Source organism: Pongo abelii, chromosome 16 (genome assembly GCF_028885655.2).
Source record: "Pongo abelii isolate AG06213 chromosome 16, NHGRI_mPonAbe1-v2.0_pri, whole genome shotgun sequence".
Taxonomy (NCBI): Eukaryota; Metazoa; Chordata; class Mammalia; order Primates; family Hominidae; genus Pongo; species Pongo abelii.
Window position 1 is genome coordinate 36,529,381 of NC_072001.2, and position 15,140 is coordinate 36,544,520.

Consider the following 15,140-nt stretch of genomic DNA (forward strand, 5'->3'; position numbering starts at 1 on the left):
AGAAGAAGACAAAGATCATTCTGAAGCTTGGGAAAAGTGAACACGTAACATTGTGAATAAACAGGTAGACACTGCTTTCCATCCCATGCTTATCAAACTCTATAAGATTAAAACTTTTAAAAAGACTCAGATCAACTGGGCACAGTGGCTCATGCCTGTAATCCCAGCACTTTGGGAGGCCAAGGCAGGCGGATCATGAGGTCAGGAGTTCGAGACCAGCCTGACTAACATGGTGAAACCCCGTCTCTACTAAAAACACAAAAATTAGCTGGGCGTGGTGCCACGTGCCTGTAATCCCAGCTACTCAGGAGGCTGTGGCAGGAGAATCGCTTGAACCTGGGAGGCGGAGTTTGCAGCGAGCCAAGATCATGCCACCGCACTCCACCCTGGGCAACAGAGCGAGACTTCGTCTCAAAAAAAAAAAGAAGACTCAGATCATACAAGTCCTGGTGTGAGTGAGCTGAAATTTGTAGTCTAAAGCAACATAATTCAATTTAAATTCCTAATAGGAAAAAAATTTTTCATCAAAAGCACCAGCCTTCCTGCTCATTCCACTAGGCTAACATGTAGATACATTAACAGAAATAAGAAAAGACGGGATACGTCATGATTGGGCTAAAAGATGGATTCTACTGTGCCTCAGGTTCTCTCTGTATTTTATTAAAGAAATACAGGAATGAACTAGACTTTTAAGTAGCAAAAAGCTAAGACCCTAATGAAAACAGTTAAGAGGCCAGGCACGGTGGCTCACGCCTGTAATCCCAGCACTCTGGGAGGCCGAGGCAGGCAGATCATCTGAGGTCAGGAGTCCAAGACCAGCCTGGCTAACATGATAAAACCCCGTCTCTACTGAAAATACAAAAATTAGCTGGGCATGGTGGCACACATCTGTAGTCCCAGCTACTCAAGAGGCTGAGGCAAGAGAATCACTCGAACCCGGGAGGCAGAGGTTGCAGTGAGCCAAGATGGCACCACTGCACTCCATCCTCGCCAATAGAGTGAGACTCCGTCTCAAAAAAAAAAAAAAAGAAGAAAAAAAAGAAAATAGTCTAAAAGCGCTTTCCCTAGCATCCAGTGAACAGTGTACATTATAGGGCCCAGCCACTAAATATCACCATCTTGGAGAGGATATTCAACTTTGAGATTTAGCTAACTTTTATGAAACACTTAGCATAACTAAACATTGAGCACAGTTTTTTATATATAAGAGTTATTGCCCATTTGTGTAAAAATCATTGTGAAACATCATGTTTTAAATTCTGAGAACTGCCTGTGTAGTATGATCTCCATTTTCCAGAAGAAGAAGTTGAAATTCAGTTGGGTTCATTCCACTGTCCAAAGTGACCCTTCTAAGTTTGGACAAAAATAAAAATGCAGTCCTGGCCAGCGCGGTAGCTCACGCTTATAATCCCAGCATTTGGGGAGGCTGAGGTGGGTGGATCACTTGAGGTCAGGAGTTTGAGACCAGCCTGGCCAACATGGCAAAACCCCGTGTCTACTAAAAATACAAAAAAATTAGCTGGGCATGGTGGCATGCGCCTGTAGTTCCAGCTACTCTGGAGGCTGAGGCAGGAGAATTGCTTGAACCCAGGAGGCGGAGGTTGCAGTGAGCCGAGATGGCGCCACTGTGCTCCAGCCTGGACAACACATTGAGTCTCCATCTCAAAAAAAAAAAAAGAAAAGAAACAAAGAAAAACAGTCCTGTCTATCCACATCGAGTATGATTTATTCTGCACTATAATTACTTACTCTAAGTTAAGACAGGAGACACCCCATGCTATCAAAACGAGATACTCTTAAAATCAGGTGCTGACCGACGACCTCCTAAACATTTGCAGGATGCAATGTTTTATAAGAAGCTAGGGAAACAGTGAGTAAAGTGAGATATTCAGATAATCCAACAGAGGGCAGATGTGTCTGTTTTCTTTATCTACTTTTCTTAGATTATTAATTCATGGAAATGTAACATTTGTTCAACCAGGCACCATTTGTCACGGCTGGAATACAACCTAGAGCTGATCAGCCTTGCAAATAACTTTCAAATCCATCAGTGTGCTTGCTGCCCTCCCACAGAAGCAGTCATGTTTGCACTGAATGTGTCTGCATTGCCAGATTCCTCTTCTTTGTAGCCTTCGCCCTTGCGCCACCTCTTCTGCATCTGCAGCCCTTTGCCCATGAGTCTCAGACTCTCCCTGAGATTCCTTTCATTTATTGTCTTCAAACTCTGAGGTGGAGGAGAGGCACTTGGGGACTCAGGCCCCTCATAACTCTGGGCTAAAGACAGTGCTTCCAGTTAAATCCCAGGCTCCATAGGGAACAAGCAGTAGCCTTTGGAAATTTCAGATCCTGGCCTTGGCATGCCTGAGAAAGCACTTCTGACAATGAGATTAGCCGTGGTTAGTATTAGGATCAAACAACCCAAATATCTGCCTTTGTTAGAAAAACATTGTTTTGTGTTTACACAGAACATGTGTCCAACTTGAAGCATTTTCACCAGAAATACCTGAGTTTACCTGCCCCTAACTCTGAAACCCGAGTCCTATGATGACTCTCTACAGTGAGAAAGCACACAGAGCAGTTAAGGGGCTTCCCCAAGACATCCCAGCTAATCACAGAGCTACAGAGCCCACATTCCACAGGGTTAGCCCCTTGCCCCAGCTCCATGAGTTTGCATCAAATACCCGTCTCTGAAAAAAACACCACGGGAAGAGAAAAAGAGCAGCCGATGTTTAATTTCACCCTAGATGGCTGCCAAATTTCTGGTAACTTATTGTGTGTTCTCTTAAGCTATAGGCCAGGGGGTTCCAACTCTTTTCCACTGCAAAACCAATTAACTAGCCATGGGAACTTTTGTTGTGATTTTCCAGTAGACAGCCCAGAAAGACTCAGGGCATTTATTGAAAACCATTTAAAGGTGAGCAGGTTTTCATCCCCATCAACACTCAGGATGTATTCCTTCCACATTTGAATTGTCCTGTGGAAGACTTCTGCCCCGAATGGGGTAAGGAGCTCCATGATGAGTTATCAATCAGAAACTGGGCATGTGTCACCAGGGGACCCCATGGTCTATACAGGTGGCTTTTTTCTCTCTTTTTTCCCTCTTTCTATTCCACTGCTTTCTGAAGCAACTGCAAAGTTCTTGTCTAGCCATGCCAGTGTCAGTAATGTCAGTTCTGAGCAATCTCTTCCCAAGAGCTTCAGCAGCACAGGTCAAATGATGGCCACAGTGCCCCTAGATGAGGTCCATTAGCAGCATGTTCAGAAACAGCGATGGACTCCTTTCTAACATCACAAGGCCCTCGTTAGGCACTGTGGAAAGTCAAACAATGAGGCACAGCTGAACCTTCAGTGGTTCCACAGTGGAAAATATGGGTGAAAGCATAAAAGAGAGTCAAAAAACACAAAAATATACAACATGGCCTTTCCTAGTTTCCAAGGACCCAGTTAGAACGGTGACCTGGTCAGGCCTGGAGACTAACTGGAGATGACAGAGAATACACAATTCTTAAAATGTTTTCGTTTAACACAATCTCACCTTGTACCTGAACCATTAACACTTTTCCAGTCCCAACTTCTTGCCACCCTCCCAACTAAAGCTTCATACCCTCAAGCTACAAAATGGTTTGCAATCCATTGCAACAAGGGGAAAATCATACTTTTTTCCGGAGTCCTCATTTATCCCTGAATGTCACACAAATGAACGTTTCAATACATGGTACTCTATAGCAAAGGATACTTTGCACTGAGTCACTGCAAAATACTATAACTGTTTCGGAGGGATTGTGTTTAATAAAGATGGAGCTGCCTGCAAGGTACCTTTCATGATTCTCCAAGGCAGTGTGAACCACGCATGTTCCTGAGTGTGGACCAGAGGATTCTTTGCTAGGAACATAGTGCATCTTCCTAGAATGCCACTCTGTGCTCTCTGTTTCACAGTGTAAAGGACATTGGGGTGGGGGATACAAAGCATGAGTCCTTTAATCTCTGTGACTTTCTGAATTGCTTTCTTTTCTGCTTCAGCCTGTTCTGCAAACTTGCCGCTCTTGTTAGACACAGAATTTCCCTCTTTGGTAAGTGAAGTGTTGCTCAAGGCACCACTCCTCCCTGTAATTATCCTGAACTTGCACTTTGTCTTTATTTGTGTCTTCCTCAGACAACCCGGGCCTTGGGACTAAGGTGTCACCTAAATTTGCCATAGAAAATTGATCTGAAGCATGATAAATGACCCCTTTACCCTTTTAACTGCTCAGATTTTCCACACCAATGAAAATTTTAAGCTCTGCCTCTGACATCCATCATAAAGCAAAGGCTGTGTCAGGCTAGAAATTAATGCATTGTCTCTGAACACAGGCCCAGCACTTTATGTGTTGGTAGTTCATTATGCTGGGCTGTGGCTTGTGCATATGGAGAAGATTGCATTTGAAAGACAGGCTGAGTGGTTTGAGGGAATCACAGATGATATTTTTTATTCTAGGTAGTGATTCTACTACAATGGTGAGCTGTCTTCACATCTTAGCTCAGACGCTTGACACAAGGTAAGTCTGCCCAGTTTTTCCCAATAGTTTCTCATGACTTCCTCTCTGACCCTCTCATCTCACTAATTATACTGAAGAGAAGACAGATCGCTGCTGCCAGGGTTTGAGAAGAGTGAGGAGACAGGGCAAAGACCCTAGAAGTTAGCACTCTCTTTTTCTCAGTTCACATAACAAGAGCCACTGCCATGGCATAGACGGAATGCAAAGCCCTGATCAATTCTTGTCTTTCCTTCCTAAGAAGTTCGTCTTTCAGAAAATAAAATATATAATGTGGCAAACCCCACTGGTGGGTGGTGAATCTACAAATGTTATGGGAAAGATGAACCACAGCGCTCTGAATTCAAAATGGTCAAGGAAGGAAATGGCTTCAAAAGAATCAGAGACAAAGACGTTGATCCCATGGCCTAGGGATTTGGGAAGAAGTCTTAAAAAATAATACATAAGTTCTGGTAATAACACAAGTGATGAGACTGAAAAGAGAGATGCAGGCCGGGCACGGTGGCTCACGCCTATAATCCCAGCACTTTGGGAGGCTGAGGCAGGCAGATCACTTGAGCTCAACAGTTCAAGACCAGCCTGGGCAACATGGTGAAACATCTTATCTACAGAAAATACAAAAATTAGCCAGGCATGGTGGTGCATGCCTGTAGTCCCAACTCAGGTGGCTGAGGTGGGAGGATGGCTTGAGCCCAGAAGGTGGAGGTTGCAGTGAGCTGAGATCACGCCACTACACTCCAGCCTGGATGACAGAGCCAGACCCTGTCTTAAAAAAAATAAAAATAAGAGAAAATCAGTGGAAAGAACTGACAGGGACCTTTCTTTAACATGCCCATTAAGAAGGGTCCTTGTCAGAGCCGGGCACCATGATTTCTGCCTATAGTCGAAGCTACTCAGGAGGCTGAAGTGGGAGGATTGCTTGAGCCTAAGAGTTCAAGACCAGCCTGAATAATGTAGAGAGACCTCATCTTTAAAAAAAAAAGAAAGAAAGAAACGTCTTTATCAAAATTGGGAGGAGGACACACCTCCTAAGACCCAATGCAAAAGAGGTTACCAACCTAAAAGAGTGGGACACTAAAAGAGCGTCCCAAAGATGAAAATCCACAATGAACTGAGAATGGCTATAAAAAAGGAGGAGAGTAAGGACTATTTAAGGGATGAGAAATCTTTACTGCAAGAAACTTGGGAAAAGTCATGAGAGAGTCTAGTTTTTTGTTTGTTTGTTTTGTTTTGTTTTAAATGAAGGTCAGTTGCAGGTTGGTGTGTTTAGTAATTATTCCTAACAAAACCTGGGACTAGAAAGTTAGGAAGGGCCAGATGCAGTGGCTCACACCTGTAATCCCAGCACTTTGGGAGGCAGAGGTGGGTGGATCTCTTGAGGCCAGGAGTTCAAGAGCAGTCTGGGCAACATAGACCCCCATCTCTACAAAAAATTTTAAAAATTATCCAGACATGATGGCACATGCCTGTGATCCCAGCTACTCGGGAGGCTGAAGTGAGAGGATTGCTGAGCATGGGAGGCTCTCATGAGAGGTCACTGCACTCCAGCCTATGCAACGGAGTGAGACCTCATCTCAAAAAAAAAAAAAAAAAAAAAAAGGAAGATAGCTCATGAATACTTATAGGATAAGAACAAGCCTTACTGACTTTATTTCTTTGTTTGTATTGTCTTGATGAGTTGAATGATTATCAGGAAAATGATGTAGATAAAAAGCATCTGTCCTTGAACCAAGTCTTTCATAATCTTCTGAATAAGATATAGAAATACAAAACTTATAGATGACTTGTAAGCTTTGTTCCAATTCTAAGTTGTATGAAATACTGTAGTTTTGAGGGAAGGCTTCAAATGTCCATAGCTGATCTTCATCCCTGTAGATCACATTTCAATGTTTTGTTTTGTGTTTTCCAGAGGTCTGATTAAGCTGTCTACTTTAAAAGGGCTAGGTGTCTCTTTTCTCTTTCCTCATCCAACCTAGGACATTTCCTGCAAACTGGCAGAAATCTAAGCTTCTGTTGACTTATTTCCTTGCTCTTTTTCTCTAAGAGGTCTTACATCAGAAGACTTTATGTTTCTAGCTAGCCTTTATAAAAGTTGTTTATCTAGGCTGAGCACGGTGGCTCGCGCCTATAATCCCAGCACTTTGGGAGGCCAAAGTGGGCAGATCATCAGGTCAAGAGTTGGAGACCATCCTGGCCAACATGGTGAAACCCCGTCTCTACTAAAAATACAAAAATTAGCCGGGCGTGGTGGCGGGCGCCTGTAATCCAAGCTACTTGGGAGACTGAGGCAGGAGAATTGCTGGAACCTGGGAGGCGGAGGTTGCAGTGAGCTGAGATCACACCATTGCACTCCAGCCTGGTGACAGGGTGAGACTCTGTCTCAAAAAAAAAAAAAAAAAAAAAAAAAGTTGTTTATCCCAGAACTTTTCTTAAAACTCATTTCCCTGTTCTTTTAACTAGATATTTACAGAAGACTTTAGCCAGTCGCAACTTACTGTAGATAATAGCAGGTGACCAATATTGGCTTCATTCTAAATTGTTCTCTGCATTTCCTGAAGAGGTGAGCAATATTTTCCTCAGACTGTCCAGTGGCTAGCCCCTCTGGGATTGTGTGATTCAGGTTTCTTCCTGGATGTTAACTGCTCTCTCCCTTTCTCCTGACACAGTGTCATTGAGTGACAGGCGTGGCAAATGTCTGCCCAGACGACACTGCCAGTTTCAAGAAGCAGATTGGCCAAAAGTTCAGATTATGCTTCTAGATTTGAACATTGTTTGCTTGCAGGACTGTCATGAAGTCAGGCTCAGAGCTGGTGAAGGCTGGGTTACGAGCATTCTTTGAAAATGCTGCAGAAGATTTGGAGAAGACTTCAGAAAACCTGAAACTTGGGAAGTTCACCCATTCCCGAACGCAGATTAAAGGCGTTTCTCAGAATATTAACTACACTACGGTGGCTCTGCTCCCCATCCTGACGTCCATCTTTGAGCACGTCACTCAGCATCAGTTTGGCATGGATCTACTCTGTGAGTTCTACTGGTATTTGTCATGGATTTATGTGCACATGGCCCCAGATAGCAGGTGCAGGGCCCATTCACTTATGTTGACCTTGAGGGCAGAGCAGAGAGAGAATTATTCCATGCCTTTTCCTTCTTAGATTAAAAAAAAAAGAAGAAGAAGAAGAAGTAATATACTCTTGGAATGGAAAGAAATTCTCTAATTTGAATATTTAATATTTATCTTTTTCCACTTTTGTTCTGGACCAGAATTTCCCATCTGCTGGTCTAGCTCTCAGCTATTGTACTCTCGCTTAATTTGAAAGGTTATCTGAGTAATACAGTGGGAGATATAGATTTGCTCCTGGGTTTTTGAGACATCATTTTTCTTATTAAGAAGACTTAATTTATTCATTGGATACCAGGAGCAAAGGAAAAATGCCAACATTTCATTATCTGAGCTTTCAGAAGACCAAAGTTGGTTGGTTTTATTTTAGTTTGCATTAACACCATGTTTAGTGCCACCGCCTCCTCCAGCCCCCTGTGCAGATAGTCTGCCACCAAACTTCAGTTTTACACTTTAAATATTGGGACATGATTTAATTTGACCTGTTGTTGATAGCTAAGACTATGTCTTTTATATCCTTGAACAACTGAAAATCAGTGATTTCTGTTGTGTGGGGGCTGGGAGAACATCCAAACTCATTATTTTGTGTCATAGAAACAGTGCAATTCCTTGGTCGGAAAATAAAACATTAAATTAGTTCTGAAAGTAGTCCCGGCCTTGGTATGAGCTCCAGGCATGGCTAGGGATGTGTAGCCTGCAGATTCACAAGCAAAACATGCCCTTCCCCTAGGAAACATGATAAAATCATACTATTGAATTGCCTTTTGCAGAACACCCAGCAGAGAACCTGGGATAGGCAGACGTGAGGGATTTTGCTCTGTCTCTAAGAGAAATCTAGCAGTTGGACATATCTTCCTGGGAAATGAGCAAAACGCTCATTCAAGCTTCAGATTTTCTGCATTCTTCCTTCCAAAGGAAGGAAATATTGCACTGGATAAAATTTGGCTAAAATGTCTCTCTCTATTGGAAACAAACCAAATCGCATTATGGAAGGAGCCATTGGTCATATGATTCCTTTCCCTGTGAAGCAATGTAATCTTCATGATAAGCCCCACAAAGGAACTAGGATTGCTAGTGGAGGATTTTTCCTATCTTTTTTTTTTCCCCAGTCCAGCAATTAGCAAACTGGCATCTGGGTAGAAAAGGGATATGTTTGTTGAGAGAGAGAGAGAGAGATCTTTTACTCTTGACTGGTGCTCATGCATTTTTTTTTTCCTCTTCATGGATCCTTTCTGTGTTCAGGATTGATGCAAATCCATGACATTTCTTCTTTGTTTCAGTGGGTGATGTGCAGATTTCATGCTACCACATACTGTGCAGCCTCTACTCCCTTGGGACGGGAAAGAACATTTATGTTGAAAGGTAATTAGTGAACGAAGAGGCTAACACTTTCAGGCGTGGCAAAATGTTACTTACAGTGTTTTAAGCAATAATATCATTTCAATCCAGCAAAACCAAAATGCTCACTGATATGGAGTGGTGGTTTTGAACTTTGTTTATGACATGCTTATGGCAATATAAAGAAGTGTAATGATGAGGCTACTGAGATTTATGACTTCTGTGGAGATAGCTGGTGAATGTATGTGGCTGGAGAAGCAATATAACCAGGCTAAATCATGTGCTCATAACCAAAATGTGTTGGAGATATGTCTGTTTCTTCAGCATCACAGCTTCTAAATAGCTTCCAGAGTTTCTGAGGTTAAAGTTTGCTGAGAAGCTCAAGGGACATGAGGCCGTTGTTTCATTGTTTAATGAGTTTCTGTGTGCTACAACCCTGGACCTTTACCAGTCTTGGCTGTCAGATTTGCTATACTTTTCAACAAGTGCACACTTTGGTATTAGCAATGCTAGTCAATACTCTTGAGTCTGAGCAAGCTGACTGCAGAAGTGTGTGGGTTCCAGTTTTGCCTCTCTAATCTGCCTGTCGCAGCAGAGGCCCTCGGTGACCCTTGCTTTTCAGCATCAAATGCCTTGTGTTCTGTTGTTCTGTTTAATCCATGGGGAAGATTGGAAGGATAAACAGTATTAACAAAACTCTAGATCTTACTCTTATCCTTGGAAGACTTTTGTTTTCTTTCTTGCCTTTTCAAACAAGCAAACTGAAAAAAATTCGGTCTGTGCTTACAATTACTTAATCTAAAATCCTTCGGTATCTGCTTTCCATGTGCTGCCTCTATGTATGATGCTTTTATCAAACAAATTAGCAGTGAACCCTTGTCTTATGTCAAAACTTATATTTATTCAAATTGCAATTTCTCAATAAAGCCAAAAATGAAATAAAAGACTTCAGCTCCTTCAAGAACTAAGGAACTACTGACTTGAAGTCGTGTACTAGAAACCAAAAAATGTTGTAGAAATGTCTGTTTCTTCATAATCACGGCTTCTAAATAGCTTCCAGAATACAAGAAATTGAGGAACTAATGGCTACATTTGTTTTTATTATAATTTTAAGTCTTTAACAGTTGTCAGGCTTTCCTTACTGTTTTACATAAAATATAGATAAATCATTTGTAATTTAGGATAGGAACTGGGCAGACAAAGTTTTATCCATATTTTATACCAAATCAGATAAATCAACAAAAAATTTTTCTGTTAATGCCAAATTTCACTTGAGGCAGATGTTTTTAGTTTATTTCTCCCACTGAGCATTTGTAAATACATCCTCAGTATCTTTCTCATTCTCTCATTATATGTATGTAAGTATACATTCACCCATATGTCTGTATGTTTCTTGCTACAATTTTTTGTAAAGCTTATGCATTCTTCTCTTGAAAAAAAAAAAGTCAAAGAAAAGTCAACTCTGAAATGTCAGATCAGAAGAAGACTGCTCTTCATGTGACTTTCTATTCTTTATGCATGGATTCATTCCAGGTTGATTGCGTATCTGCAGCACCGTGAAAATTGTGCCTGTGCTTCGTACTCCGTGTTGGTAGAAGTCAAGGCTTGGAGAAGCCCCTAGCTTAAGGCTGTCCCTATTGCTTTTTTCTGTATTTTTTTTCCTAAATATTTTTTCCGCTGAACTATGTTTCTCATCTGTGTGTTGGTTATTAGGTACATTGCTAGTTCTCGAGAATGGAGAGGATGTATGTGCTTGCGTGTTTTAAAATGGAGGAGAATGAACAGGAAGAAACAGCAGGCAGCTTCACATCTGAGAAGCTGGCTCAGAACTAACTCTTTCTCCCTAAATCAGCCGTGTGTTTAGCCCTAGCAATGTACCAACACTCAGCCTCTGATGTTCTCCCCCAACTAAAGTAAGCAGCTGGCCCCGGTGAGAGATTGGTGAAACTCAGTGCGTCCTAGAGTCGCAGGACTTGTGTTTAGTGATTTAATGTAACTGTATTCCCTACTTAGAGAACCGCGGCCACAAAACGGGCTACTTCTAACTTTCGCTTCGCCTGACCTCCAGAGTTTCTCTAGGCTAGGAGTCCAGGTCATGAGAATGGCAGATGGCATGTATACTTCTCCCTACTCTGTTCCCATCTGCTACTCTGTAATATGGAATGTGGCCCCACACGCATGCTGCCTACCAGGTCTCCCGTGGCCTGCTCACACCCTTCATCCTCATTGTTTCAGGCAAAACCTTATCTTTTGGCCCCCTTAAAACCCCTATATTCACTTCCAGAGGCCAAAGTCCTCTTCTAGGTCTGGAAAGTATGTTTCCATTTCGGTGTCCTTACTTGATTTGGTTTTCGTATTTTATGGGTTCAGAGTTATTGTACATTTTCCAATTTTAGCATAGATCAAGATGTCTTCCCAGTTTCTTTTCATTTCTTGTGGGTTTCACAGAGGAAAGTACAATGAACCCACCATTTCTCTGCCACCGTTTGCTGACATCTCTTTGACTGATGAACGTATGTAAGGGATCACTACATACTTGCTTTCCAGCTACACCTGGAGTATGCTTTGTAGATAGAAATGGTTCAAGACTCCTTGGTGATAGGGTTGACTGTGAGGGGCAAAGTCATTGAAACAGAGTACAGACATTTCTTTTGGAATATTTTCTAATTGAGACAACAACACTGAGAATGTCATTGACAAGTGGAGTTTGCAGACACAAAATTTCAGAGAAGGGTAATGGTTTGTGCATTTAATCATGCAGAATACCTAATTATTTAACTTGGAGATACTTTGATGAACTTAAAGAGCATTTGATGGGGGTTATTCAAGAAGGCAAAGCTTGAAACTTGATAACATTAAACACTGGGTCTCAGTTTTGTTTCAAATGAAGACTGAGTTTTCTACTTCATGCTTTAAAGCTATTTTGTTTCTTTCATCCTGCCTGGCTCCCTTTGACCAATTGTTTCTGATCAGACATTGCACAATGTTCCCTAAACCTCTGAGGTCACCAGCACTGCTGTCTAGACCCGTGTCCTGCCCTGTCCCCACTGTGCTTTCTGCTTCTCTGTTACATGTTATTTCCTCTCTTTAGTACCCTCTGGAATATGAATGAAGGAACTTTCAAAATTGCAAAGCACCATTTACGTGCAAGATATTATTATTATTACTTTGATGACTTTGTCTTTTCCTGTATCCCTAATAATCGATTTTGAGAGGCAAGATTCAGATATGTGGAAATAAAACTGAGAGATTGAAAAGGAAAGTGCTACTTGTCAAATTAGGATGTAACAAAAACTGAAATACAAACTGAACACTGTCCAGTCTGTCACCATTGACCAAGTATGTATTGTGTGAAAAATACTGTATGAGGCAGTGAGAACCGAGACCAGACGAGCCTGGGCAACCTGGCAAGACCCAGTGACTACAAAAATTTTTTAAATCAGCCAGTCATGGTGGCACATGCCGTAGTCCTAACTATTCAAGAGGCTGAGGTGGGAGGATTGTGTGAGCCCAGGCTTTCAAGGCTGCAGTAAGCTGTGATAGCACCACTTCACTCCAGCCTAGGCTACGAAACAAGAACTTGTCTCTAAATAAAGAGAGTTTCCATATGCAATGATAAACCCTTCCAATATATCCTCTGGTTATTATGGAGCTGTTTCTGTAGGCTTTTGTCTGCGAGAAGCTTGGCCCATACCAACACTCCCTGCTGGGGAGCACTAATGACCAGTGAGCCTTATATTAATAACAGCAAGTCTTTGCCTAGCTCAATCCCTCCTTGGGCTCTGGGGCCAAAGTCATTCACACTGATATTTCACAGCCAGGAGCATTAATTGGCAGACTTCTGGGTTTTACTTTTACAGACTTCTCAGTTTTACTTTTACAGACTTCTCAGTTTTACTTTTTTTTCCCCCTGTGTTTAACTTTTTAACAGCTAGGCCAAGAGAGCTGTTGTTCATTTCTTGGCAAGAAGCTAATTAGCACCAATGTGCGCCCCAGACTAGAAAATGTTGTGGAGCTTGTGGAGTGGTCAACTTTGTCACTAATTAATATGAGAGGGCAGGGCCAGTCCCCTGAGTCAACACAGCACCAGAGAACTGAGACTTAGCAACAGCCTTTTACCCCAAGGACTGCCTTCGTGTCTGACTAACCTTCTAGAAATCTACTTTCAGGAGATCATGGTTTTAATTTTGGTCAAAGAAAGAGGCAAAAAAAAAAAGAGAGAAGAATAATGGATCTATCCAGTCCCAAGCCACCTCAGGACCCCTTGTCTCCTAGGTTCATCTCTGTGTAAAATTTGCTGTCAGGCAGGACGCGGTGGCTCACGCCTGTAATCCCAGCACTTTGGGAGGCAAGAGGCGGGCGGATCACCTGAGGTCAGGAGTTCGAGGCCAGCCTGGCCAACATGATGACACTTCGTCTCTACCAAAAATAGAAAAATTAGTCGGGTGTGGTGGTGCGTGCCTGTAGTCCCAGCTACTCGGGAGGCTAAGGCAGGACAGTCACTTGAACCTAGGAGACAGAGCTTGCAGTGAGCTGAGATCGCACCACTGTACTCCAGCCTGGGCGACAGAGCAAGACTCTGTCTCAAAATAAATAAATAAATAAATAAATAAATAAAGCTATCAGATTTGAAATCTTACCCCTTGTTATTCCTGATTTTCATCCAGGTTTTCTTTCCCAATGCTCTCCCTGTGGCCTTTCTTGTCCTTTCACAATTTATCTCCTTATTTCTTCCTCTAATTCACAAAGCAAGACTGAAGAGAGAAAGCACCATATTTCTCCTCATTGGCCACTATGGTAAAGATGTTAAAACTCTTAGCTGAAAAAAATTGCCTCTTGTGAATGCCTGTATTTGATGTGTAGAAGCACTCACTAACCTCAGTTGTCACCGAGGGAATTGGCAACTCAGGTCTGAAGTTAAAATGATGCCCCTCTTCCCATGCCTGGCCACCACCTGGAGCTTAGTAAAGAAGAGAAATAATCGGGGAAGGGCAGGTGCTGAGAAGGAAAGGCAGGGGAATAGGCCTGGCCTGGGGCCTGCTCAGAAGTGAAGCTGCATTGTGAAAGCTCCGCCAAGAGCACCTGCGTCTCAGCAGTCTCCGTCTCTGGGCAGCATTGATACACAGGGCACAATAGGATTGGTTTGTCCAAGGGCCTCCACTCTGCCTCTGGAGCAGTCCTGGGTGGGGAGGTTTTAGCAGTCAAACCTTCATCCAGAGGACAAGACTGAGCCATCAGCTAAGACGAGACTGCCTGACTGAGGACCTTTCAATCCAGTGTTGCTGACTGGGGGCTGATTTTAAAGTTATCGGCTCAAATGCTTCATGGCCAAGTAGGCTATCAGCCAAGCCTAAGAAGAAGATAAAACATAAAACCACATGTATTAACTTCATCTTATAGTAATTTAAAAGATCACTTTTTAAAATATGTTTGGTAACTTGAATGAAGACTGGGTGGGTTTTCGAAGGAATACACAGCTTTCTGCCAACTCACCCACCCTTCCCTCCTCCTTCTCTAGTTCAGCAGATTTATCTTATATCTCAAGGAGAGCACTTCTGTATACCCTAGATTTGCTGTCTGCAGATTCTTTCATAGTCTTGTGCAGTCATTTTTTTTCAAGACCAGTTAAGATCACAATTTTTCTTTTCTTTCTTTTTTTTTTTTTTTTTTTTGCCGTGTCACCCAGGCTGGAGTGCAATGGTATGATCTCAGCTCACTGCAACCTCCACCTCCCAGGTTCAAATGATTCTCCTGCCACAGCCTCCTAAGTAGCTGGGATTACAGGACACCCACCACCATGCCTAGCTAATTTTTGTATTTTTAGTAGAGACAGGGTTTTACCATGTTGGCCAGGCTGTTCTCGAACTCCTGACCTCGTGATCCACCCGCCTTGGCTTCCCAAATTGCTGGAATTACAGGCGTGAGCCACTGCACCCAGCCAAGATCATATTTTTAATCCAACTCAAGTGTGTCTATTTCTCTGTTAGAACAAAGCTGCAGGTTGACTCTAATCCTTATGATTAGTCCATACAGATATGTTATTTGATCACATTGTTGATTTAGAGTTCAATATAGAACATAAGTTCTATATTTGCCCTGCATTTAATGAGAAAGAATCTGGAGGACAAAAGTTAAGGTTAAGACTATCTGGT

The 15,140-nt window shown here is 42.4% G+C and overlaps 1 protein-coding gene across 7 annotated transcripts in view; it reads left to right on the top strand.

Annotated features, from left to right (window-relative positions):
• Nucleotides 1–15,140, top strand: part of RYR3 (ryanodine receptor 3) — a 561,166-nt gene that overhangs the window by 456,798 nt on the left and 89,228 nt on the right. For all 7 annotated transcript variants that reach the window (XM_024232640.3, XM_054532557.2, XM_054532556.2 and 4 more), the window contains exons 61-64: nt 4,021–4,070; nt 4,475–4,535; nt 7,315–7,553; nt 8,931–9,012. In XM_024232640.3, the coding sequence (XP_024088408.2) occupies nt 4,021–4,070; nt 4,475–4,535; nt 7,315–7,553; nt 8,931–9,012 (432 nt within the window). The remainder of the gene's footprint in view (nt 1–4,020; nt 4,071–4,474; nt 4,536–7,314; nt 7,554–8,930; nt 9,013–15,140) is intronic.